The sequence below is a fragment of the Cyclopterus lumpus genome, chromosome 10 (genome assembly GCF_009769545.1).
Source record: "Cyclopterus lumpus isolate fCycLum1 chromosome 10, fCycLum1.pri, whole genome shotgun sequence".
Lineage (NCBI taxonomy): Eukaryota > Metazoa > Chordata > Actinopteri > Perciformes > Cyclopteridae > Cyclopterus > Cyclopterus lumpus.
The window spans coordinates 25,446,027-25,469,171 of record NC_046975.1 but is presented as its reverse complement, the minus strand read 5'-3'; the positions used below and the strand labels follow the sequence as shown (position 1 = coordinate 25,469,171).

The 23,145-nt window shown below is 45.9% G+C and overlaps 2 protein-coding genes across 4 annotated transcripts in view; both read left to right on the top strand.

The window, feature by feature from the left end:
- Positions 1-3,072, top strand: part of mgat4b (alpha-1,3-mannosyl-glycoprotein 4-beta-N-acetylglucosaminyltransferase B) — an 89,404-nt gene extending 86,332 nt beyond the window's left edge. Inside the window, exons 14-15 of the mRNA XM_034543970.1 lie at positions 332-444; positions 3,049-3,072. Coding sequence (XP_034399861.1) covers positions 332-444; positions 3,049-3,072 — 137 coding nt within the window. The remainder of the gene's footprint in view (positions 1-331; positions 445-3,048) is intronic.
- A 3,191-nt stretch (positions 3,073-6,263) lies between these two features.
- canx (calnexin) lies at positions 6,264-21,553 on the top strand. Of its 3 annotated transcripts, XM_034543969.1 has the most exons (16): positions 6,264-6,396; positions 9,821-10,054; positions 10,206-10,279; positions 10,359-10,417; positions 10,680-10,821; positions 10,905-10,986; positions 11,726-11,918; positions 14,381-14,570; positions 14,687-14,800; positions 14,901-15,057; positions 17,148-17,363; positions 17,744-17,863; positions 18,069-18,167; positions 18,596-18,743; positions 18,825-18,907; positions 18,986-19,269. In XM_034543969.1, exons 2-16 carry the CDS (start codon positions 9,824-9,826, stop codon positions 19,049-19,051), a joined length of 1,974 nt encoding a protein of 657 aa, XP_034399860.1. In that variant the 5' UTR covers positions 6,264-6,396; positions 9,821-9,823; the 3' UTR covers positions 19,052-19,269. The 3 variants fall into 3 exon arrangements, with proteins under 3 accessions (XP_034399860.1, XP_034399858.1, XP_034399859.1); XM_034543967.1 differs by lacking the exon at positions 18,069-18,167 and having other exon boundaries at positions 18,986-21,553; XM_034543968.1 differs by lacking the exon at positions 18,069-18,167 and having other exon boundaries at positions 18,989-19,269.
- Positions 21,554-23,145: the final 1,592 nt, after the last annotated feature.

Here is a 23,145-nt window from a genome sequence, read left to right as displayed (position 1 = left end):
AAAACATTAATTATTAAAACAATTATTATTAACATTATTAACATTATATCTGGAACCAAAATTGCTTCAACCATCAAACTATTTAAGTGTTCTGTCAATCGACTAATTGATTAATGGTTATTGGCTCCAGCTTTGGAGGTTAACTTCTAAGTGAACATCATATTTTCTAAACTCTTCATATATTTTATGTGTTAAATCTTAATTTGTAAGTCGTGCTGCCAGATAAAGTACCTCAAAGTTATACTTTAAGTACTGCACTTTTGCCTTTGAGCATAAATCACTCATCATTCTTAATCTTCTTATTGAAATCATTGATCTTCATCTCTTCCAGGAACTTTCAAGAACGGGATCGCGGAGGGCGAGGTGGACCCCACCTTCGGGCCCCTGGAGGCCATGCGCCTCACGGTGCTGACGGACTCGCCGGTCTGGGTGATCCTCAGCGAGGTGAGACTTCCTGCACTGGAACCAGATTCAAACCAGTGCGACCCACAACAATGTGTGTTGTTATTTATGAAGACATTCATCCAAAGGTTCTTACTGTACTTGAACAAAAGAGGTCCTTGAGGAAGATAGTTCTCGGTTCCTTTTATTCGGTTTATGGGTTCCTGCAGAAGTTCTCTAAATTTCATTGAGGATTAAAAGAGTTCTTGAAGTAGGATATTCCAGGAGGGCTTTGGAGGTTCAAGAGGTGGTTTCAGGGTTTCTGGAGCGGGACTCAGGTTTCTTGGGTTCTCGATCAGGTCTTGGATGCAGTTCGAAGCATCCTGGAGAGACTTCAATGTGTTTCAGTGATGCACATTGAAACACATTGAATGTTCAAGAGGTCCTTAAAGAAGACAGTTCTCTATGAATGTTACAAGCGTGCTTCATAGGCCTCCGAGTACGCTAGAGTGCTGAAGGATTGGGGGTCTTTCTTAGTGTTCAATGGCTCCATGGTGGGTCCCCTGAGGAGCTTGAACAGGGTACCAAGCATCCTCAGATCCTGGTTACTTTGGCTGTCAAGGATGCTCCAACTTCCATGTCGAGATCCAAAGTGTTCAATTCATGAGGAGGACCGAGGGGGTGTTTGGTGGGGTAGCCAAGGGGCCTTCAGGGTGTTCCAGATGATCCAGAAGTACATTCAGGGGTATTATTTGTTAAAGGGTTGTTTACGATGGGGTGTTGGTGTCCTTGAGAAGGTTCCAGGGACTTCAAAGAGGGCCTCGCGTCTCCAAGACCAGGCTGTAGGGCGTGTTAGGAATGCCATTTTAGGAATGTGTGATAGGATTTCAAGGAGTTCTGGGGGGGGGGGGGGGGATTACAAGAATACTTGAAGAGGTTCCCATGGTCCCAGGCATCCTTCAATGTCAGAGGGTGTTATGGGAGATTCTAGGAGTGTTTGAAATGTACGTTTGATGAGATTCCAGGTGTCCTTGAGGCGCTCTCCTGACAGAAGAGCTTCACTATTTCTGAGTTTATAGAGACGTCTTTCACATTTCTTTCAGCGGCCCTTGATGAGGTGTGAAGGGTTCTCGAGGAAGATCAGATGTTACTTTAGTCTTTGTTGTCATTTTCTAAGTGAACAACCTGAACGTCTGCTTTCTCTGAACACAGCAGCCCAACAACGTGATCTTTAAAAACATCAAAAGGTTCAAATTAACTGAGTTTCCTTTTGTTTTGATTGAAACAAACAACCCTCAAAGTAGCACCGGTGTGAACGGATTATTTCCGCAGCACCAAAAAGCAGGACTGCCCTCTGACCTTTGACCTTTCAGTCTCCATGTTAACCCTTTAAAGAGGCTTAAGAGGCTTTTTAAGTGATGTAACAGACCATTGGATCGCCACGGTTCATCTCGAACCTCAGATTAATAAAACAAAACGTTAACCATCGCAGAGTAAATAAAGTGTCCAGTCGAACATGTGATCAGTAGATCATGTGATCAGTAGATCAAGTGATCAGTAGATAATGTGATCATGTCATCAATAGATCATGTGATCAGTAGATCATGTGATCAAGTGATCAGTAGATCATGTGATCAGCACATCACAGATGTTTCTCTGGTCTCTGATCATGTGACTTAGTAAACAAACAATCAGTGTTTAGACCAACAAGAGGAGAGCTAGTAACATTAGCAGCACCGCTAACGGAGAACCAGGAGGTTCACTTCAGTTACATGATGGTGCGTTCAGGCTCTGCTCAGTGAACATGAGTACTGGCTGAAGGTAGATTATAACGTTCTCATGATGCGTTCAGGCTCCGCTCAGTGAACATGAGTACTGGCTGAAGGTAGATTATAACGTTCTCATGATGCGTTCAGGCTCCGCTCAGTGAACATGAGTACTGGCTGAAGGTAGATTATAACGTTCTCATGATGCGTTCAGGCTCCGCTCAGTGAACATGAGTACTGGCTGAAGGTAGATTATAAATTCTCATGATGCGTTCAGGCTCCGCTCAGTGAACATGAGTACTGGCTGAAGGTAGATTATAAATTCTCATGATGCGTTCAGGCTCCGCTCAGTGAACATGAGTACTGGCTGAAGGTAGATTATAACGTTCTCATGATGCGTTCAGGCTCCGCTCAGTGAACATGAGTACTGGCTGAAGGTAAATGATAAGTTCTCATGGTGCGTTCAGGCTCCGCTCAGTGAACATGAGTACTGGCTGAAGGTAGATTATAACGTTCTCATGATGCGTTCAGGCTCCGCTCAGTGAACATGAGTACTGGCTGAAGGTAAATGATAACGTTCTCATGGTGCGTTCAGGCTCCGCTCAGTGAACATGAGTACTGGCTGAAGGTAGATTATAACATTCTCATGATGCGTTCAGGCTCCGCTCAGTGAACATGAGTACTGGCTGAAGGTAGATTATAACGTTCTCATGATGCGTTCAGGTGTAATCTAGTAAAATGTAGTGTTGGTGATGAACTAGAATAAATCCAGATGTTTTCACATGAATGTAAAATAGATATTAGAGATTAACAAAGTACAATATTTGTTTAAGGTTTCTATATACATTTATATATATCTTCTTCTATATCTTACTGGTTTCTCTGGTCTCCCCTGACTCAGATCTTCATAAAGAAAGCAGAGTGAAGCTCCTCCCCCCCAAAGCCACGCCCCCCTCCAGCACTGCTCGTTCAGATTCACACCGGCGGTGCAACGGCGCCGCCGTCTGGCCGGACCTCGCCGCTGCAGGGCTGCTCGTGGATCAGAGACTGGGATGAAAAATATAAACAACAACAACACAGATCCCACAGACGATGCTGTAATCGTGTACATACAGGAAGGTAGATGTTGAAAACACTGGGAACTCTGAACCTGCTGCTTCACAAACCCACAGACTCAAAGGCCTCTTTCTTACCTGAGGACGGTTGTTCCGGACCTTTCTACCACACACACACACACACACACACACACACACACACACACACACACACACACACACACACACACACACACACACACACACACACACACACACACACAGTAACGTGTATGTGCTTATATGCATAGAGATGTCCATATGAATGCCCTCAGTGTGTCCATGTGTGTCTGTAGCTGCTGCTCGGGGGTTCAGAGGTTTGCCTTAACGAAGAGCAGGAACGAGCCCCGGACAAAGTACCCACAATCCTTTGCTGCGACCTCGGGCCTTCTCTGATCTGTGTGGCTTTAAAACTACTGATGACGAGTTTTACTCTTCAAAGTTTATTTAGGTTTAAGTTAAGTGAGGCCTTTTCACAGACGACGCTCTGTTCTACTTCACAGTACTCTGATGTACTTCACAGTACTATGATGTACTTCACAGTACTATGATGTACTTCACAGTACTATGATGTACTTCACAGTACTATGATGTACTTCACAGTACTATGATGTACTTCACAGTACTATGATGTACTTCACAGTACTATGATGTACTTCACAGTACTCGGTTCTACTTCACAGTACTATGATGTACTTCACAGTACTCCACAGTACTCTGTTCTACTTCACAGTACTCGGTTCTACTTCACAGTACTCTACAGTACTCTAATGTACTTCACAGTACTCTGTTCTACTTCACAGTACTCGGTTCTACTTCACAGTACTATGATGTACTTCACAGTACTCCACAGTACTCTGTTCTACTTCACAGTACTCTGATGTACTTCACAGTACTCGGTTCTACTTCACAGTACTCTACAGTACTCTGATGTACTCCACAGTACTCTGTTCTACTTCACAGTACTCTGTTCTACTTCACAGTACTCCACAGTACTCTGATGTACTTCACAGTACTCCACAGTACTCTGTTCTACTTCACAGTACTCCACAGTACTCTGATGTACTCCACAGTACTCTGATGTACTTCACAGTACTCCACAGTACTCTGTTCTACTTCACAGTACTCTGATGTACTCCACAGTACTCTGATGTACTCCACAGTACTCTGTTCTACTTCACAGTACTCTGTTCTACTTCACAGTACTCCACAGTACTCTGATGTACTCCACAGTACTCTGATGTACTTCACAGTACTCCACAGTACTCTGTTCTACTTCACAGTACTCTGATGTACTCCACAGTACTCTGATGTACTCCACAGTACTCCAGTTTCCTCTTTTCTTCCGTTCAGTCTCGTCGTCTCTTTGGTTGAAGCGACTTTAGTTTTTCTTCCTCCGTACAGACGTCTTCTGTCTCCTCGCGTTCCATCACATGATTATTTCCACTCGTTGTTTGTTCCCTCGGTTCAGTTGTCGGTTCCCTCAAATGATGTAAATGTTCCATCCAATACTGAACGAGTCCACACGTCCTTCAGAAAGACGATTAACGAGGTTTCAGATCCTGAATTCAATCAAATGGAGACTCAAAACCAGTTTCTAACAAACAAATAAACATGAAGCCAGTTAAACGATGGTTTTAAAAAACAGGAAAAAAGAAGAAATGTAGCCACCTTCAAATGAACCAATCCATCCAGTTCTTTGTGATTGATTATTATTAATGAACGGATTCAAGGAAACATTTCTTCCAGCTCCTTCAAGAGGTCAGAACTTCAGATGAAAGCGTCTTGGAGCTTCAGGAAACGTCCCGAGTTGTGTTTTCTTTGTGAGATGCACTGGAATGCATCGCTATAACCTCGTGTTTGTCTTTTGTATCCTTTAGATAAAACTCTATTTAAATGATCTTCAACTTCTATCCAATCTGTGACTTGTAATAAAGACAGAAATTTAAATTATTTCTTTCTTCTTGGGTGTTTATGAAAGGCTTTGGGTTTTTTGGGGGGGGATTTCTGTGAATGTGATCAGGTTTCATCTAAGAGAAAATGATGAAATCCCAACATCACTGCACTGCGACGAGAGACGGTTAATCGCAGGAGAAGCTACAAGGTATGAATTTAAGAAAAAAGGTGACAGGAAGTGATTTAGAGTGACCCTGATGAATGTGGTCTTCACAATAAAAGTCGTGTTGGATTGAAGAGGTTCACGCTGTGATTTGTCCGATTAGAAACAGCTACCTGATTAAAAATGTGGATTTTTTAGGGGGATAATGGGGGTTTAAAGCAGTGTCGTGGTCTGTCAGTGAATAAAAGGTGATGAGGTCATGGGTCACATGGGGGGTGAAGGTCACATAACTCCCCACAAGCTCTGCATTGAACTGCTTAGGGGGGAATTAAAGTAGTTAGACATTGTTTTGTGGAAAATGCTCATGAGAGTGAGACGTTCAGATGGATTCAAGTCTTATGTGAGGCAGGTTAGCTTAGCTTAGCATAAAGACTGGAAGCAGGTGGGAACAGCTAGCGTGGCTCCCATAAAATACACAAAAATAAAACATACTAGTGTGTGTTTTTAGGGGGATTCAGGTGCTGGAACTGTTGTCACAGAGAGGTTGTCCAGTTAAATGTGGGGGTAACTTTTGTTATTTTGCATTTATCAATGGAAAATATAGCACACATTTACAATAATGTTTACATTAAACTCAGTGTTATATTTATCCATTTATCCTGTTCAAAACGAACGACATATTTACCCTGATTTTTAATAATATTATTATTAGTTTTACAGCGTATATCAACTTTAATTTGAGTGCAAAAAGGAGCTGAACCTTCACAATAAAATAAAGAAGATTCTGGTGTTTTCCTCATCTTCGTCTGGCAGTTCCTTTTCATCGGCCTCGCTCTAACCAATGAGCGCGCACTTCCCCTGACAGCTCGACCAATCAACGCTGTCCACGAGATTCAGCTCTGGAGGAGGGGTGGGCTCTGTCATCTCCGACCGAGATTCCCCCCCTCTTTCGACCAATCAGCTGTTGACAGTTGACAGGAAACGTCAAACGTTCCATCGTACCGACCAATCAGCGGCGCTGGGGGGAGGCGGCTTGTACCCTCCACTATCCCATGTGACGCTCCTCAGTCGTTCCCAGGCGGTCACATCCGACGAGGTGAGTAAAGAGGCCGATAAACTGCGCTTATTCCCGGGGAACACGGCGAGAGAGCCGCTGTTTTATGAGACATGTCGGTTAACTTATCCTCTCCGTACGCTAAGGAGTCAAATAACGTCCGCTTGTTATCCGTTAGAAGCGGATATCTGCGCATTCAGTGCGCCGTTAGCACGAGCAGCTAACTGGAGCTAATTAACTACAGGTGGACCCAGCTAGCCTGTTAGCATCCTGCGTGGGCCTTTTTATTAACCTCTTTATTAACCTGTTAAACCCTTTAAACCCTCAAACGGGAAACATTCAGCCATGCATTTAACTCGAATGAGCCACACTGTTTAGAAACGTGACATATATGTAACGCCTTCCATTAATATGTGAGGCTGCAGTTTGGGAACCAGTTTTAAAAAATGTCATGAAGCTGCTTTTTATTGATTATTTGTTAATCAATCACTTCTTAAAAAAAATAGAGGAAAATGTTCGGATCCACAATTCAAACATTTCACTAATTGTTGAAGCAACACAATAATGCACAATCATTTAGAATTATTTCTTTTTTTTAAATTATTTAATTGTGTTTTATTCTAAACTAATTGAAACAAACGAATACAATAAATAAATAAACTCAAAAGCAATTAAATGACATTTATGATGTTGTGCTTGTTACAATTGTTCTTCAGTAGTTATTAATGGTTATTCATTAAGATAAATACCATCTGACCGTTTACATCATACCCTAATTTAACTAATTAAATATTTGAAGCCTCCTCAAAAAACGAAACTGAACTGATTTAATTGCCTGCATGTAATGAATCAATATTGTACTCTGATTCAAATACGTTCTGTCCTTTAAAGTCTTTTCCAAATGTGCGTAACCCAAAGTGTCCGTTCAGAGACGCAGAACCTGTTTGAATACATTCTGTAGATGTTGGCAGAGATTCAAGGTGTGAAACAAGAGAAAACAACAACAATGGCTCCAGTTCAAACTCCTCTTTTGAGGAGCCGGAAGCGCTAATGACTCCAACTGGTTGGTTTCCCTCTAACGGTGACAATCTTACAGAAACCTTTGGTTACAACTTCCGTCCTTTTTTTACAAAGTCGTGTTCTCGTGAGTTGCTTCATGACGTCTTTAGGCCACACACGCTAAGCAATGCACTTAAATACGTTGTTAGAATATAAATCGTCCTAATTAACAAATACCCAAATAAATTCACAAATTGAGTGAGGTCGCTGCCCTTGATGGTATTTCTGCATTTGATGACAAATATGTCAATTTTGCGAAATCCCTGATTCATGAAATCAATAAGTAAATTATTTGTTTAAAATAAGAATCTTTCATTTGTCTGAAACAGTTTTGTTTCTTTTCTGTAATAACACATTTAATAATTGTTCTGAAGAATTATTTTTTTGTGACACATTCTCTGTGTGTGTGTGTGTGTGTGTGTGTGTGTGTGTGTGTGTGTGTGTGTGTGTGTGTGTGTGTGTGTGTGTGTGTGTGTGTGTGTGTGTGTGTGTGTGTGTGTGTGTGTGTGTGTGTGTGTGTGTGTGTGTGTGTGTGTGTGTGTGTGTGTGTGTGTGTGTGTGTGTGTGTGTGTGTGTGTGTGTGTGTGTGTGTGTGTGTGTGTGTGTGTGAAATGGTAATTTGGTCATATTTGTGACTATAAAACATCATTGTGTGTTTCAGGGAGCTAAAGAGATGAGTCACACATTGAAAGTCAGTCATTCTGTGTTTATATTTACTACGAAGGCTCCTGGCCGCTGACTTGTTTAAATAGTAACCTGTCTGTCATGACGCTGGAGTCGCCCTCAAAGCACCGTTCCTTCCCATTAAACCCAGTTGGAAACCAGTTTGTTATCGGACATTGAATCTGAGCAGCAGCAGATGTCCTGCAGGCTAAACAGACTCTTAATATCAGATTAACTGTAAATCCAGACCTGGTTTCACTCAACTGACCGACTGCTGCTGTCGGCCAATCGGAGCGCTTCTAAAAGGTTATTACTGGAACACGATGTCGCGAAAATGACATTTATTTATTTATATATAAACTCAATCCCACAAACGGCGTCCTGCTGCACCAATAACTCATCCAGAGCACCAAATGTGTATTCATCCGCCGCTGAAAGTAGTCCTCAATCATTCCTCCTTTGTTTGATCAAACCAGCTGTTTTAGCAACATTTAAAATACTTATAATAATAATAATTTACTTAGTATATTTGTGTACCTTAATCGCAGAATTAAAATTAAAATGAATCAAATAAATAATATTAAAAAATATCCAGCAGTTTATTAATATGACTGGGAATATATATATATATATATATATATATATATATATATATATATATATATATATATATATATATATAAATAATGTCAGATGGACTGTCTCACTAACTGGATTATTTCATGAATATGTAAAATTGTGATTATGATTCAAACACATTTTCTTTAGAATCATTTAAACCTCAAATACAAAGTTTAATTTATAGAATAATTGCAATTGAATCACATTAGTCAGGAAAATCACTATTTCCTTTTGTGACGCTATAAATTAAACCACTTTAAGTATAAAAGGATCAATCAAGTTATTGATTCAGCTCTTAAATTATTCAGTTGTACATATTTTTCTTTTTATATTTTCACCACGACTCTAACCCGCAAGCGCCTTGTGGGCGTCGGCCAGACGGCTTTAATGCTAAGCTAACAGCTATTGCCTGTTAGCCGGGTATGCTAATCCTGCTGCTAATGAGATTATCACACACACACACACTGAGATCTACAGGATTATTGTCTTCTACTAATCAAGAGGAGGTGATATTTATCTGACTGTTTGCATAATGCATCTTTTATTTAATAGATTTTTTAAATAGATTTTTATGACAAACAAACACAAATCGGTGATTTCAGTTTTTGAATTTCTCAGTTTTAGAAATAACTGCAGAAAAGTAGATTTGTGCACATCTTTAATAATTCAGTAAAAGAAAACACTGAATTAAGTGAAATAATTCTTTAATTTAGTGTTTCAGCATAAAACAAATAACAATTATTATTTTAAACTACAATAATTTGAGTCAAAGATTATTTTAAGAGATTTAGAAACAAACAGCACGAGGTTAATATAATATATTATATAAGTGGGTGATAATATAATATATCATAATATAAGTGGGTGATATCATAATATAAGTGGGTAATAATATAATTCCCTTCCTGAACGTACTGATGGAACAATAATCGTGTGAACGTCTTTCGTGACTGGATTAATGTTTAAAAGATCTATTTATGTTCAAGACGTTGGGGAAATGAACTGTATAATTATTTACAGTCTTTCATTGTTTTAACCGTTCTGTAAATGTCCAGTAGAGGCGTCTTGTTAACCTGTAAACACTCCTCCTCCTCCTCCTCCTCCTCCTCCTCCTCCTCCCCAGACTATGGATCAGAAGTTGGGGTTGTTCGTCCTCGTGGCAGCAGGCCTCCTCTGCCTCAGTTTGCTCCCGGCCTCTCGGGCTGAAGATGTCATGGAGGACGTTCTGGGCGACTACGTGGACGTGGAGGACGAGCTGGATCTGAGTCTCCCCGGAGCCGAGGAGGAGGAGGAGGAGGAGGAGGGGCACCTGCAGGACGAAGCTCCGCCTGCCCCGAAAACCCCCCCGATACCCAAGGTGACAAGACAAAAGGCCACTTCTGTTTAATCAAGTTCACTCTTTTTCTCACATTTATTTTATATTTATTTAGTATTTCTCACACTTGTTTTTTTTATTGTCCTACTCTTGTGTTATTTTCCTGGATGTTATATTTATTGTAACTCTTCAGGTGACCTACAAGGCTCCGGAGCCGATGGGGGAACATTTCATCGCCGAGTCCTTCGACCGCGGGACGCTGGACGGGTAAACTCATTGGTGTCTGTGGTTTTACCTGAGAGCTGCTGCCTCCACCAGGTGTGTTAACTCACCTGTGTTGTTTCAGGTGGGTTCTGTCCATCGCCAAGAAGGAGGACGCCGACGAGGACATCGCAAAGTACGACGGTAAGTACACGAATACCTTATGTCCCCACGGAAAGTACAGTATTCAGGTCCCTTAAAAGTAAAAGTACTAAGTAAAACTACCAATACCTCACTGTTAAAATACTTTCACAATAAAACTACCAATACCTCACTGTTAAAATACTTTCACAATAAAACTACCAATACCTCACTGTTAAAATACTCTTTCACAATAAAACTATCTATCTACTATCCATCCATCTCTCTCGACTCTGATTAATGTGCATGATGATGTAATCGCCAGGTAAATGGTCGGTGGAGGACATGAAGGACAGTAAGCTCCCCGGTGATAAAGGTCTGGTCCTGAAGTCTCGAGCCAAACATCACGCCATCTCCGCTCAGCTACTGCGACCTTTCACCTTCGACACCAAGCCCCTGATCGTCCAGTAAGGAGACAAATCTCTCTGGCTTCGCTCTGACGTCGTTCACCTGTCGGCGTCTTCATCGCTCTCCTCTCTCTCGTGTTCAGGTACGAGGTGAACTTCCAGGCCGGCATCGACTGCGGCGGCGCCTACGTGAAGCTGCTGTCTCAGACTCCCGACCTCAACCTGGTCAGTTCTACTCAGGGTCTGTTCTGTGGCTTTAGATCAGACGTGTAGGATCAAATGTTTCTGATGTGTTCAAGGACCGTCGGAAGGATGGGAATGTAGCGATAATTATGTTTTTTTACAGCTTCTGGCTGTAAAGAAACATAATTAACGTCACATTTCCATGAGACATGTAGGATCAAATGTCACTATTTTAAGCTTCGTTTCGGTTTCTGGTGATGTGTTCAAGGACCGTCGGAAGGATGGGAATGCGGCGATAATGACTTTTTTTTTTTTTTACAGCTTCTGGCTCATTAAACAACAGTTTAAAATGTGCAAACCTTCCATTGTTTTCTGAATACTCATTTTATTGAGCCACGCTTTATGTATTCAGCAGATAATTTATTTCTACACAAAAAAATGAATCTGTTTTAATGAAACAGTAAACCCAAATGAAGAATCTTAAAGATGAAGGACATGAATAATTGAGTTCATGTTCAACGATCCCTCGTCAAACTGTTATTTAGATTGAAGAAAACTGTTTTAAGATGTTTTAAAGTCTTTATACTTGCTTCATAAGCTTCAGCTTGTACTACATTTATACACTACTAATATATAAATGTTCACTGAGTACATTTTGAATGCAGGACTTGTACCTTAGATAGATGGTAACGTTAACACATATTTCATTTACTGCTTTTAATTGATTTTAACATTGGAGTTGGATACCTTGAGTTGTAAACGCGGTCCCGTTGTGTCTCAGGACCTGTTCGTGGACAAGACTCCGTACACCATCATGTTCGGACCGGACAAATGTGGAGAAGAATACAAACTGCACTTCATCTTCAGACACAAAAACCCCAAAACCGGAGAGTACGAAGAAAAACACGCCAAGAAACCCGACTCCGACCTGAGGACGTACTACACCGACAAGAAGACTCACCTGTACACACTGGGTAAGACTCACCTGTACACACTGGGTAAGACTCACCTGTACACACTGGGTAAGACTCACCTGTACACACTGGGTAAGATACACCTGTACACACTGGGTAAGATACACCTGAACACACTGGGTAAGACTCACCTGTACACACTGGGTAAGATACACCTGAACACACTGGGTAAGATACACCTGAACACACTGGGTAAGACTCACCTGTACACACTGGGTAAGATACACCTGTACACACTGGGTAAGATACACCTGAACACACTGGGTAAGACTCACCTGTACACACTGGGTAAGATACACCTGAACACACTGGGTAAGATACACCTGAACACACTGGGTAAGACTCACCTGTACACACTGGGTAAGACTCACCTGTACACACTGGGTAAGATACACCTGAACACACTGGGTAAGATACACCTGAACACACTGGGTAAGATACACCTGAACACACTGGGTAAGACTCACCTGAACACACTGGGTAAGATGCACCTGAACACACTGGGTAAGACTCACCTGTACACACTGGGTAAGACTCACCTGTACACACTGGGTAAGATGCACCTGAACACACTGGGTAAGACTCACCTGTACACACTGGGTAAGACTCACCTGTACACACTGGGTAAGGTACACACTGGGTAAGACTCACCTGAACACACTGGGTAAGACTCACCTGTACACACTGGGTAAGACTCACCTGAACACACTGGGTAAGACTCACCTGTACACACTGGGTAAGGTACACACTGGGTAAGATACACCTGAACACACTGGGTAAGATACACCTGAACACACTGGGTAAGACTCACCTGAACACACTGGGTAAGATACACCTGAACACACTGGGTAAGACTCACCTGTACACACTGGGTAAGATACACCTGTACACACTGGGTAAGATACACCTGAACACACTGGGTAAGACTCACCTGTACACACTGGGTAAGATACACCTGAACACACTGGGTAAGATACACCTGAACACACTGGGTAAGACTCACCTGTACACACTGGGTAAGACTCACCTGTACACACTGGGTAAGATACACCTGAACACACTGGGTAAGATACACCTGAACACACTGGGTAAGATACACCTGAACACACTGGGTAAGACTCACCTGAACACACTGGGTAAGATGCACCTGAACACACTGGGTAAGACTCACCTGTACACACTGGGTAAGACTCACCTGTACACACTGGGTAAGATGCACCTGAACACACTGGGTAAGACTCACCTGTACACACTGGGTAAGACTCACCTGTACACACTGGGTAAGGTACACACTGGGTAAGACTCACCTGAACACACTGGGTAAGACTCACCTGTACACACTGGGTAAGACTCACCTGAACACACTGGGTAAGACTCACCTGTACACACTGGGTAAGGTACACACTGGGTAAGATACACCTGAACACACTGGGTAAGATACACCTGAACACACTGGGTAAGACTCACCTGAACACACTGGGTAAGATACACCTGAACACACTGGGTAAGATACACCTGTACACACTGGGTAAGATACACCTGTACACACTGGGTAAGATGCACCTGTACACACTGGGTAAGATACACCTGTACACACTGGGTAAGATACACCTGTACACACTGGGTAAGACTCACCTGTACACACTGGGTAAGATGCACCTGTACACACTGGGTAAGATGCACCTGTACACACTGGGTAAGATGCACCTGTACACACTGGGTAAGATACACCTGTACACACTGGGTAAGATACACCTGTACACACTGGGTAAGATGCACCTGTACACACTGGGTAAGATACACCTGTACACACTGGGTAAGATACACCTGTACACACTGGGTAAGATACACCTGTACACACTGGGTAAGACTCACCTGTACACACTGGGTAAGATGCACCTGTACACACTGGGTAAGATGCACCTGTACACACTGGGTAAGATGCACTTGAACACACTGGGTAAGATACACCTGAACACACTGGGTAAGACTCACCTGTACACACTGGGTAAGATACACCTGAATACACTGGGTAAGATACACCTGAACACACTGGGTAAGATACACCTGAACACACTGGGTAAGATACACCTGAATACACCTGAACACACTGGGTAAGACTCACCTGTACACACTGGGTAAGATACACCTGAACACACTGGGTAAGATACACCTGAACACACTGGGTAAGATACACCTGAATACACCTGAACACACTGGGTAAGATACACCTGTACACACTGGGTAAGATACACCTGTACACACTGGGTAAGATACACCTGTACACACTGGGTAAGATACACCTGTACACACTGGGTAAGATAGACCTGAACATACTGGGTAAGACTCACCTGTACACACTGGGTAAGACTCACCTGTACACACTGGGTAAGATACACCTAAACACACTGGGTAAGATACACCTGAACACACCGAGTAAATCCTCACCTCTCGCCCCCCAGTGTTGAACCCTGACAACACCTTTGAGGTGCTGGTGGACCAGACGGTGGTGAACAGCGGCAGCCTGCTGACCGACATGACCCCCGCTGTGAACCCTGCCGCCGAGATCGAGGACCCCGACGACCAGAAGCCAGAAGACTGGGACGAGAGGCCCAAGATCCAGGACCCGGCCGCCTCCAAGCCCGAAGACTGGTCAGTGTGTGTGTGTGTGTGTGTATTCATATATGTGTGTGTGTGTGTGTGTGTGTGTATTCATATTCGTGTGTGTGTGTGTGTGTGTGTGTATTCATATTCATGTGTGTGTGTAGGGATGAGGACGCTCCTGCTCAGGTTCCAGATGAAGACGCAGTGAAACCAGACGGCTGGCTGGACGAGGAGCCCGAGTACATCGGAGACCCCGACGCCGTGAAACCTGAAGACTGGTGAGAGTCGTGACACGGCGGCCTCCGATTGGCTGGTTTTAAAGTAGAGAGTAGATCTCCGGTAGGCCGCCGCTCACCCGTCTGTCTTCCCGTCCCTCAGGGACCAGGACATGGACGGCGAATGGGAGGCCCCTCAGGTGCCCAACCCGCTCTGTGAGACCGCCCCCGGTTGCGGCGCCTGGAAGCGCCCTGTGATCGACAACCCCAACCACAAGGGCAAGTGGAAGCCCCCCATGATCGACAACCCCAACTACCAGGTGGGTTTGTACCCTAGAGTGAGGCGCTCAGGTGGGCTTGTATCCTAAGGTGAGACGCTCAGGTGGGCTTGTATCCTAAGGTGAGACGCTCAGGTGGGCTTGTATCCTAAGGTGAGACGCTCAGGTGGGCTTGTATCCTAAGGTGAGACGCTCAGGTGGGCTTGTACCCTAAAGTGAGATGCTCAGGTGGGCTTGTACCCTAAAGTGAGATGCTCAGGTGGGCTTGTACCCTAAAGTGAGACGCTCAGGTGGGCTTGTACCCTAAAGGCGCTCAGGTGGGCTTGTACCCTAAAGTGAGACGCTCAGGTGGGCTTGTACCCTAAAGTGAGATGCTCAGGTGGGCTTGTACCCTAAAGTGAGATGCTCAGGTGGGCTTGTATCCTAATGTGAGGCGCTCAGGTGGGCTTGTATCCTAAAGTGAGATGCTCAGGTGGGCTTGTATCCTAAGGTGAGATGCTCAGGTGGGCTTGTACCCTAAAGTGAGATGCTCAGGTGGGCTTGTATCCTAAGGTGAGGCATTCAGGTGGGCTTGTACCCTAAGGTGAGGCGTTCAGGTGGGCTTGTATCCTAAGGTGAGGTACTCAGGTGGGCTTGTATCCTAAGGTGAGGCGTTCAGGTGGGCTTGTATCTTAAGGTGAGGCGCTCAGGTGGGCTTGTATCCTAAAGTGAGGTGCTCAGGTGGGCTTGTATCCTAAGGTGAGGCGCTCAGGTGGGCTTGTATCCTAAGGTGAGGCGCTCAGGTGGGCTTGTATCCTAAGGTGAGGCGCTCAGGTGGGCTTGTATCCTAAGGTGAGACGCTCAGGTGGGCTTGTACCCTAAAGTGAGATGCTCAGGTGGGCTTGTACCCTAAAGTGAGATGCTCAGGTGGGCTTGTACCCTAAAGTGAGACGCTCAGGTGGGCTTGTACCCTAAAGGCGCTCAGGTGGGCTTGTACCCTAAAGTGAGACGCTCAGGTGGGCTTGTACCCTAAAGTGAGATGCTCAGGTGGGCTTGTATCCTAATGTGAGGCGCTCAGGTGGGCTTGTATCCTAATGTGAGGCGCTCAGGTGGGCTTGTATCCTAAAGTGAGATGCTCAGGTGGGCTTGTATCCTAAGGTGAGATGCTCAGGTGGGCTTGTACCCTAAAGTGAGATGCTCAGGTGGGCTTGTATCCTAAGGTGAGGCGCTCAGGTGGGCTTGTACCCTAAGGTGAGGCGTTCAGGTGGGCTTGTATCCTAAGGTGAGGTGCTCAGGTGGGCTTGTACCCTAAGGTGAGGCATTCAGGTGGGCTTGTACCCTAAAGTGAGGCGTTCAGGTGGGCTTGTATCCTGAGGTGAGGTGCTCAGGTGGGCTTGTATCCTAAGGTGAGGCGTTCAGGTGGGCTTGTACCCTAAGGTGAGGCGTTCAGGTGGGCTTGTATCCTAAGGTGAGGTGCTCAGGTGGGCTTGTACCCTAAGGTGAGGCATTCAGGTGGGCTTGTACCCTAAAGTGAGGCGTTCAGGTGGGCTTGTATCCTGAGGTGAGGTGCTCAGGTGGGCTTGTATCCTAAGGTGAGGCGTTCAGGTGGGCTTGTATCTTAAGGTGAGGCATTCAGGTGGGCTTGTACCCTAAGGTGAGGCGTTCAGGTGGGCTTGTATCTTAAGGTGAGGCGCTCAGGTGGGCTTGTATCCTAAAGTGAGGTGCTCAGGTGGGCTTGTATCCTAAGGTGAGGCGCTCAGGTGGGCTTGTATCCTAAGGTGAGGCGCTCAGGTGGGCTTGTATCCTAAGGTGAGGCGCTCAGGTGGGCTTGTATCCTAAGGTGAGGCGCTCAGGTGGGCTTGTATCCTAAGGTGAGGCGCTCAGGTGGGCTTGTACCCTAAAGTGAGGCGCTCAGGTGGGCTTGTATCCTAAAGTGAGACGTTCAGGTGGGTTTGTATCCTAAGGTGAGGCGCTCAGGTGGGCTTGTACCCTAAAGTGAGGCGCTCAGGTGGGCTTGTACCCTAAAGTGAGGCGCTCAGGTGGGCTTGTATCCTAAAGTGAGGCGTTCAGGTGGGCTTGTATCCTAAGGTGAGGCGCTCAGGTGCAGCTGTTCTTCTGACCGATGGGTGACTATGTTGGTTCTCCGTCCTCAGGGCGTCTGGAAGCCGAGGAAGATCTCCAACCCGGCGTTCTTCGAGGACCTGCAGCCGTTCAAGATGACGCCGTTCAGCGCCGTGGGGCTGGAGCTCTGGTCCATGACCGCCGACATCTTCTTCGACAACTTCTTCATCACCGACGACCGCAGCACCGCCGAGCGCTGGGCCGCCGACGGCTGGGGCCTGAAGAAGGCCGCCGAGGGCGCCGCCGATGTGGGTGAACTTTACTTACATTCACACGGAAAAATACAACTATTAAAACATAATAAAGGTTTATGAAAACAAAGAAATGTGTTCAATGAAGACATTTATTTTATGACTTAAGACTTATTCTTTAATGAGTGACACTTGTGATAATTGATTTACCGCTCTGCTGCTCCATCAGTTAGTTAGTTAGTGTTATTACGTTGGGGTTAAAGGTTAGTTCTGAGTTATTGAAGGATAAATGGAGTCTGGTGTCTTTAAAGAGGCGAAGACACTCTAAATATAGCCTTCACGTGAACTGATGTACATTATAATGGAGCAGAACCTGTGAACTGTCGTCTTGTTTCCTGTGTTTAATGTTTTATTGTGTTGTTGTTGTTGTTGTTTAGCCCGGTTTGGCGACTCAGATGTTGAGCGCCGCAGAGGAGCGCCCGTGGCTCTGGGTCGTCTACGTGCTCACCGTGGCTCTGCCGCTCGTCCTCATCATCGTCTTCTGCTGCACCGGCAAGGTAACACGCACACACACACACACACACGCACACACACACACACTCTGTTAGCTGGGTACAGGAGTCTTTATACCTCGAGGGAAATGCAGAGACAAGCTGACTTAAAGTTCAGAAATGCCAAGTTGACGTTCCTGGATTTGTTCTCTGAGCCGTCCTGCGGCCTGATGTGTGTGTGTGTGTGTGTGTGTGTGTGTGACTTCCACAGAGGTCGTCAGGATCAGGTCAGGGTCAGTTGAGTCTCACCAGCTTACAGGAAGAGTTTAACGAAGCCGGACATCCGAACCGACCCGCCTCCTCAGGCCTGGTGACTGCCGATAGAGTAGCTTCTCGTGTGTGTGTGTGTGTGTGTGTGTGTGTGTGTGTGCTGCCGGTGGTTGTTTGTTTGTGTCGTAGTTTAGACGTCTGTGTTGTGAAACGGGCGACAAATAAAACATCTGATTTGTGGGATTCTGGACTTCTCGTGTAAAGCTTTTGTTACTTTGAAGATTCAAATTTTCATTTTAATAATTGTAATAGATTTTTTTTTAATCACGTATGTTTTAACTTTTTTAATCTTTTCAGGTATTTTTTTCACTTATTTCTGTTTTTTTTTTGTTTTTTATTTAACACTTTCTGATACTATTGAATTTCTTTTGAATCTTCTTCATAATTAACCCGTATAGATCTTTATCTGGTTATTAAACTGGTTCATGTGAGCGGTCGAACTGATGTCTGCATGTTTTTGTTCCGCAGAAGAAGAGCCCAGAGACGCCGGCAGCCGAGTACAAGAAGACCGACGAAGCTCAGCCCGACGTGAAGGAGGAGGAAGAAGAGGAGGAGGAGGAGGAAGAGGAGGAGGAGAAGGCTGAGGAGGCGCAGAAGGCAGAGAAGAGCGGTCCAGGTAGCGCCGACGTCTGGAGTTCAGGAGGACTTGAGCTCAGCTGTCGTTCTGACTGATTTAAATCTTTTTTTAATCTTTCAGCGGCAGAAGAGAAGAGCGACGGAGACGAAAGTCCTGCAGAGAACGAGGAAGAGGAAGCAGAGAAGGAGGCGACGGGCGACGAGGTGAGGAGACATGGCGGTTGATGCTCGGCACCAGTTCTCATTTTATTGAATGAAGTTAACCGTTGAACTCTTCTGCAGAAGTCCTCTGCAGAGGACGACATTCTGCGGAGATCTCCCAGGAACAGGAAGGTCAGAAAGGACTGATGTCTCTGAACCCCCCCCCTCACCCATCCCCCCCTCCCCTCCTCGATGGAGCCTAAATGGATCCCCGTGGAAGCGGAGAAGCCGACTAACTAATCAAGACCTTCACCATATGGACGCCTGCTCATGATGATGATGATGATTCCAGTGTGAACAGGACTGAGTTAGAGTGATTTAAAAGGATTTTTTTTTTGTTTATAAAAGAGATTAATTGAGATTAACTAAACTTCCAGCATCATTCCACCTGAACAGACTCGAACGCACGGGGTCGTCCCGTCTGCGTCCGACCGCCTGCTGAGGAGCTCTCAACTCGCTCACGAGTTAAATTTGGCCTTCAACAACAACCAAAGTCTCGCCCGTTATCTTCAATAACCCGTCAAACATTTCTGCTGCCAGCTGATTGACTCACCTTTAGCGTTGCTACTTCTGGATACTACGAATATAATATATTATCCCACCATCTAATTAGCCTTAACAACGGGCTGCTAACAAGCCCACGAATAGTGTAATTTACAACTCGCTAATTAGCCCGTCGAGCCGCTAATTCACGACTAACATTTGGCTCGTTAGCCGTCCTAGAGTTATCTAATTAGCTAGTGATTAGCATTGTGCTAATGTTCTAAAAGAATCGCCACTGAACCCTTTTCTTTTGTCTCATTTTTCTAGTCATTTAGTTTAGTTGTGTTTTCGTTGTAAAGCTGTTGGCTCCACACACAGCGCTCATGTTTCCTCTGTATTTCTACTGTGTTGTAATGTCCTGAAGGCAGCCGGGGGTCAGGGGTCAGAGGTCAGAACCACCGAGCAGAATATGACTGTTAGTGTAGCTTTTGTTTTATTTGTCCAAACCAACACGACAGCCGCTCGCCGGGTCCGGGCCCTCGTGGGTCTGGATCCTTGCGGATCACACATCCTCCCCTGTCCTCCACCTGTCCCCCACCTGTCCTCCCCTGTCCCTCCCCTGTCCCCCACCTGTCCCTCCCCTGTCCCCCACCTGTCCTCCCTTGCCCCCACCTGTCCCTCTCCTGCCCCCACCTGTCCCTCTCCTGTCCCCACCTGTCCTCCCTTGCCCCCACCTGTCCCTCCCCTGTCCCCCACCTGTCCCTCCCCTGTCCCCCACCTGTCCCTCTCCTGTCCCCCACCTGTCCCTCTCCTGTCCCCACCTGTCCTCTCCTGTCCCCACCTGTCCTCTCCTGTCCCCCACCTGTCCTCTCCTGTCCCCCACCTGTCCCCCACCTGTCCCTCTCCTGTCCCCACCTGTCCTCCCCTGTCCCTCTCCTGTCCCCCACCTGTCCTCTCCTGTCCCCCACCTGTCCTCTCCTGTCCCCCACCTGTCCCCCACCTGTCCCTCTCCTGTCCCCACCTGTCCTCCCCTGTCCCTCCCCTGTCCCCCACCTGTCCCTCCCCTGTCCCCCACCTGTCCCTCTCCTGTCCCCCACCTGTCCCTCTCCTGTCCCCACCTGTCCTCTCCTGTCCCCACCTGTCCTCTCCTGTCCCCACCTGTCCTCTCCTGTCCCCCACCTGTCCTCTCCTGTCCCCCACCTGTCCCTCTCCTGTCCCCACCTGTCCTCTCCTGTCCCCACCTGTCCTCTCCTGTCCCCCACCTGTCCTCTCCTGTCCCCCACCTGTCCCCCACCTGTCCCCACCTGTCCTCCCCTGTCCCTCTCCTGTCCCCCACCTGTCCTCTCCTGTCCCCCACCTGTCCTCTCCTGTCCCCCACCTGTCCACAAACGCGAAATGACGTTTATTCTGCTGTCGCCCGTTTATATATTTACATCGATAAGCAACCTTAGTTGAATTGACTCTTGACCTCTGACCTCTCCCCTCGGCGCCGCCATCAGGACAGAACTTTGTCTCTAGTGCGATCACTAGGAAAAGAAGAAATAATCATCAATTTTGTAAAGATTCTGAATTGTGTTTTTTTTTTTTATTATTCATCATGAAATCCTTTTTTTAGAGGATTATTTATAATGCATAAGAAGCTACGAACTGTAAACTTCCCCCGACTTTTACTTGTGACCCGAGCGATGGATGGTTCAGTCCATCCTTTTGGAGAGATGTGTGATTCTGAAGCTGTTTGATAAAGAAGTGACTCCATGAATCTGTCGTGTTCCCTTGTGGCGTCCTTCTTTGTGTCGTACTGTTCTGTGGGCTTCACTGATTGGCTGACGGGGTGTTGAGCCAGTGGGTGGTGGGCGGGTCTCCAGATTTTGGGGCTTGAAGTGGACTCGGAGGTCCCCGCGTCCATAACCTTTACTTCCCTCTTTTATTTTGAAAGGTTAAACAAGCTCGTTACATGTGTGGCTGTAAACTCTGCTTGTAGTCTTCATCGTTCTTCATCAACGCGTTCCCCAACGTCTCAGCTCGTCTTCGCCCCCTTGTGGTTCCCTCTGGCTGAAGCTGCCTGTAGGCTGGACACTGTACCTGCTGGTGAAACATGACTCTGTAACTGTACTTTATTTTGTTGGTGTTATGAACACAAACTATTAAAGAAGTCTTTGAATAGAATACTGTGACGACGGAGCCGAGGTGTGCGTGTGTGTGTGTACACGCAGTAAACATTTGTTTTGATGAATAAAAAGGCCAAAAGGAAACTGAACAAGAGGATGAACGGGTGTTTTTAATTATTCATGAGATGTAGCGTCTTAATATTATACTTTAGTGAATGTTGCTAAGCTAAGTCCTTATTTAAACGTACGCCATTAAGATATAAGATTTGATTATTGAGCCAGTTTCATTAAAGATGCAACCAGTGACCACACTGTAACCAGAGCAACCAGTGACCACACTGTAACCAGAGCAACCAGTGACCACAATGCAACCAGTGACCACACTGCAACCAGTGACCACACTAACCAGAGCAACCAGTGACCACAATGCAACCAGAGCAACCAGTGACCACACTGTAACCAGAGCAACCAGTGACCACACTAACCAGAGCAACCAGTGACCACACTGTAACCAGAGCAACCAGTGACCACACTGTAACCAGAGCAACCAGTGACCACAATGCAACCAGAACAACCAGTGACCACAATGCAACCAGTGACCACACTAACCAGAGCAACCAGTGACCACAATGCAACCAGAGCAACCAGTGACCACACTGTAACCAGAGCAACCAGTGACCACACTGTAACCAGAGCCACCAGTGACCACACTAACCAGAGCAACCAGTGACCACACTGTAACCAGAGCAACCAGTGACCACACTGTAACCAGAGCAACCAGTGACCACACTGTAACCAGAGCAACCAGTGACCACACTGTAACCAGAGCAACCAGTGACCACACTAACCAGAGCAACCAGTGACCACACTAACCAGAGCAACCAGTGACCACACTGTAACCAGAGCAACCAGTGACCACACTGTAACCAGAGCAACCAGTGACCACACTGTAACCAGAGCAACCAGTGACCACACTAACCAGAGCAACCAGTGACCACACTGTAACCAGAGCAACCAGTGACCACACTGTAACCAGAGCAACCAGTGACCACAATGCAACCAGAACAACCAGTGACCACAATGCAACCAGTGACCACACTAACCAGAGCAACCAGTGACCACAATGCAACCAGAGCAACCAGTGACCACACTGTAACCAGAGCAACCAGTGACCACACTGTAACCAGAGCCACCAGTGACCACACTAACCAGAGCAACCAGTGACCACACTGTAACCAGAGCAACCAGTGACCACACTGTAACCAGAGCAACCAGTGACCACACTGTAACCAGAGCAACCAGTGACCACACTGTAACCAGAGCAACCAGTGACCACACTAACCAGAGCAACCAGTGACCACACTAACCAGAGCAACCAGTGACCACACTGTAACCAGAGCAACCAGTGACCACACTGTAACCAGAGCAACCAGTGACCACACTGTAACCAGAGCAACCAGTGACCACACTAACCAGAGCAACCAGTGACCACACTGTAACCAGAGCAACCAGTGACCACACTGTAACCAGAGCCACCAGTGACCACACTAACCAGAGCAACCAGTGACCACACTGTAACCAGAGCAACCAGTGACCACACTGTAACCAGAGCAACCAGTGACCACACTAACCAGAGCAACCAGTGACCAC

Excerpts from the sequence above, each read along its gene's own strand:
- canx (XM_034543969.1), top strand. The coding sequence starts at position 9,824 with ATGGATCAGAAGTTGGGGTTGTTCGTCCTCGTGGCAGCAGGCCTCCTC. Across the intron at positions 14,571-14,686 it reads GCCTCCAAGCCCGAAGACTG|GGATGAGGACGCTCCTGCTC; the intron begins GTCAGTGTGTGT and ends GTGTGTGTGTAG. Across the intron at positions 18,168-18,595 it reads GACCCGCCTCCTCAGGCCTG|AAGAAGAGCCCAGAGACGCC; the intron begins GTGACTGCCGAT and ends TTTGTTCCGCAG.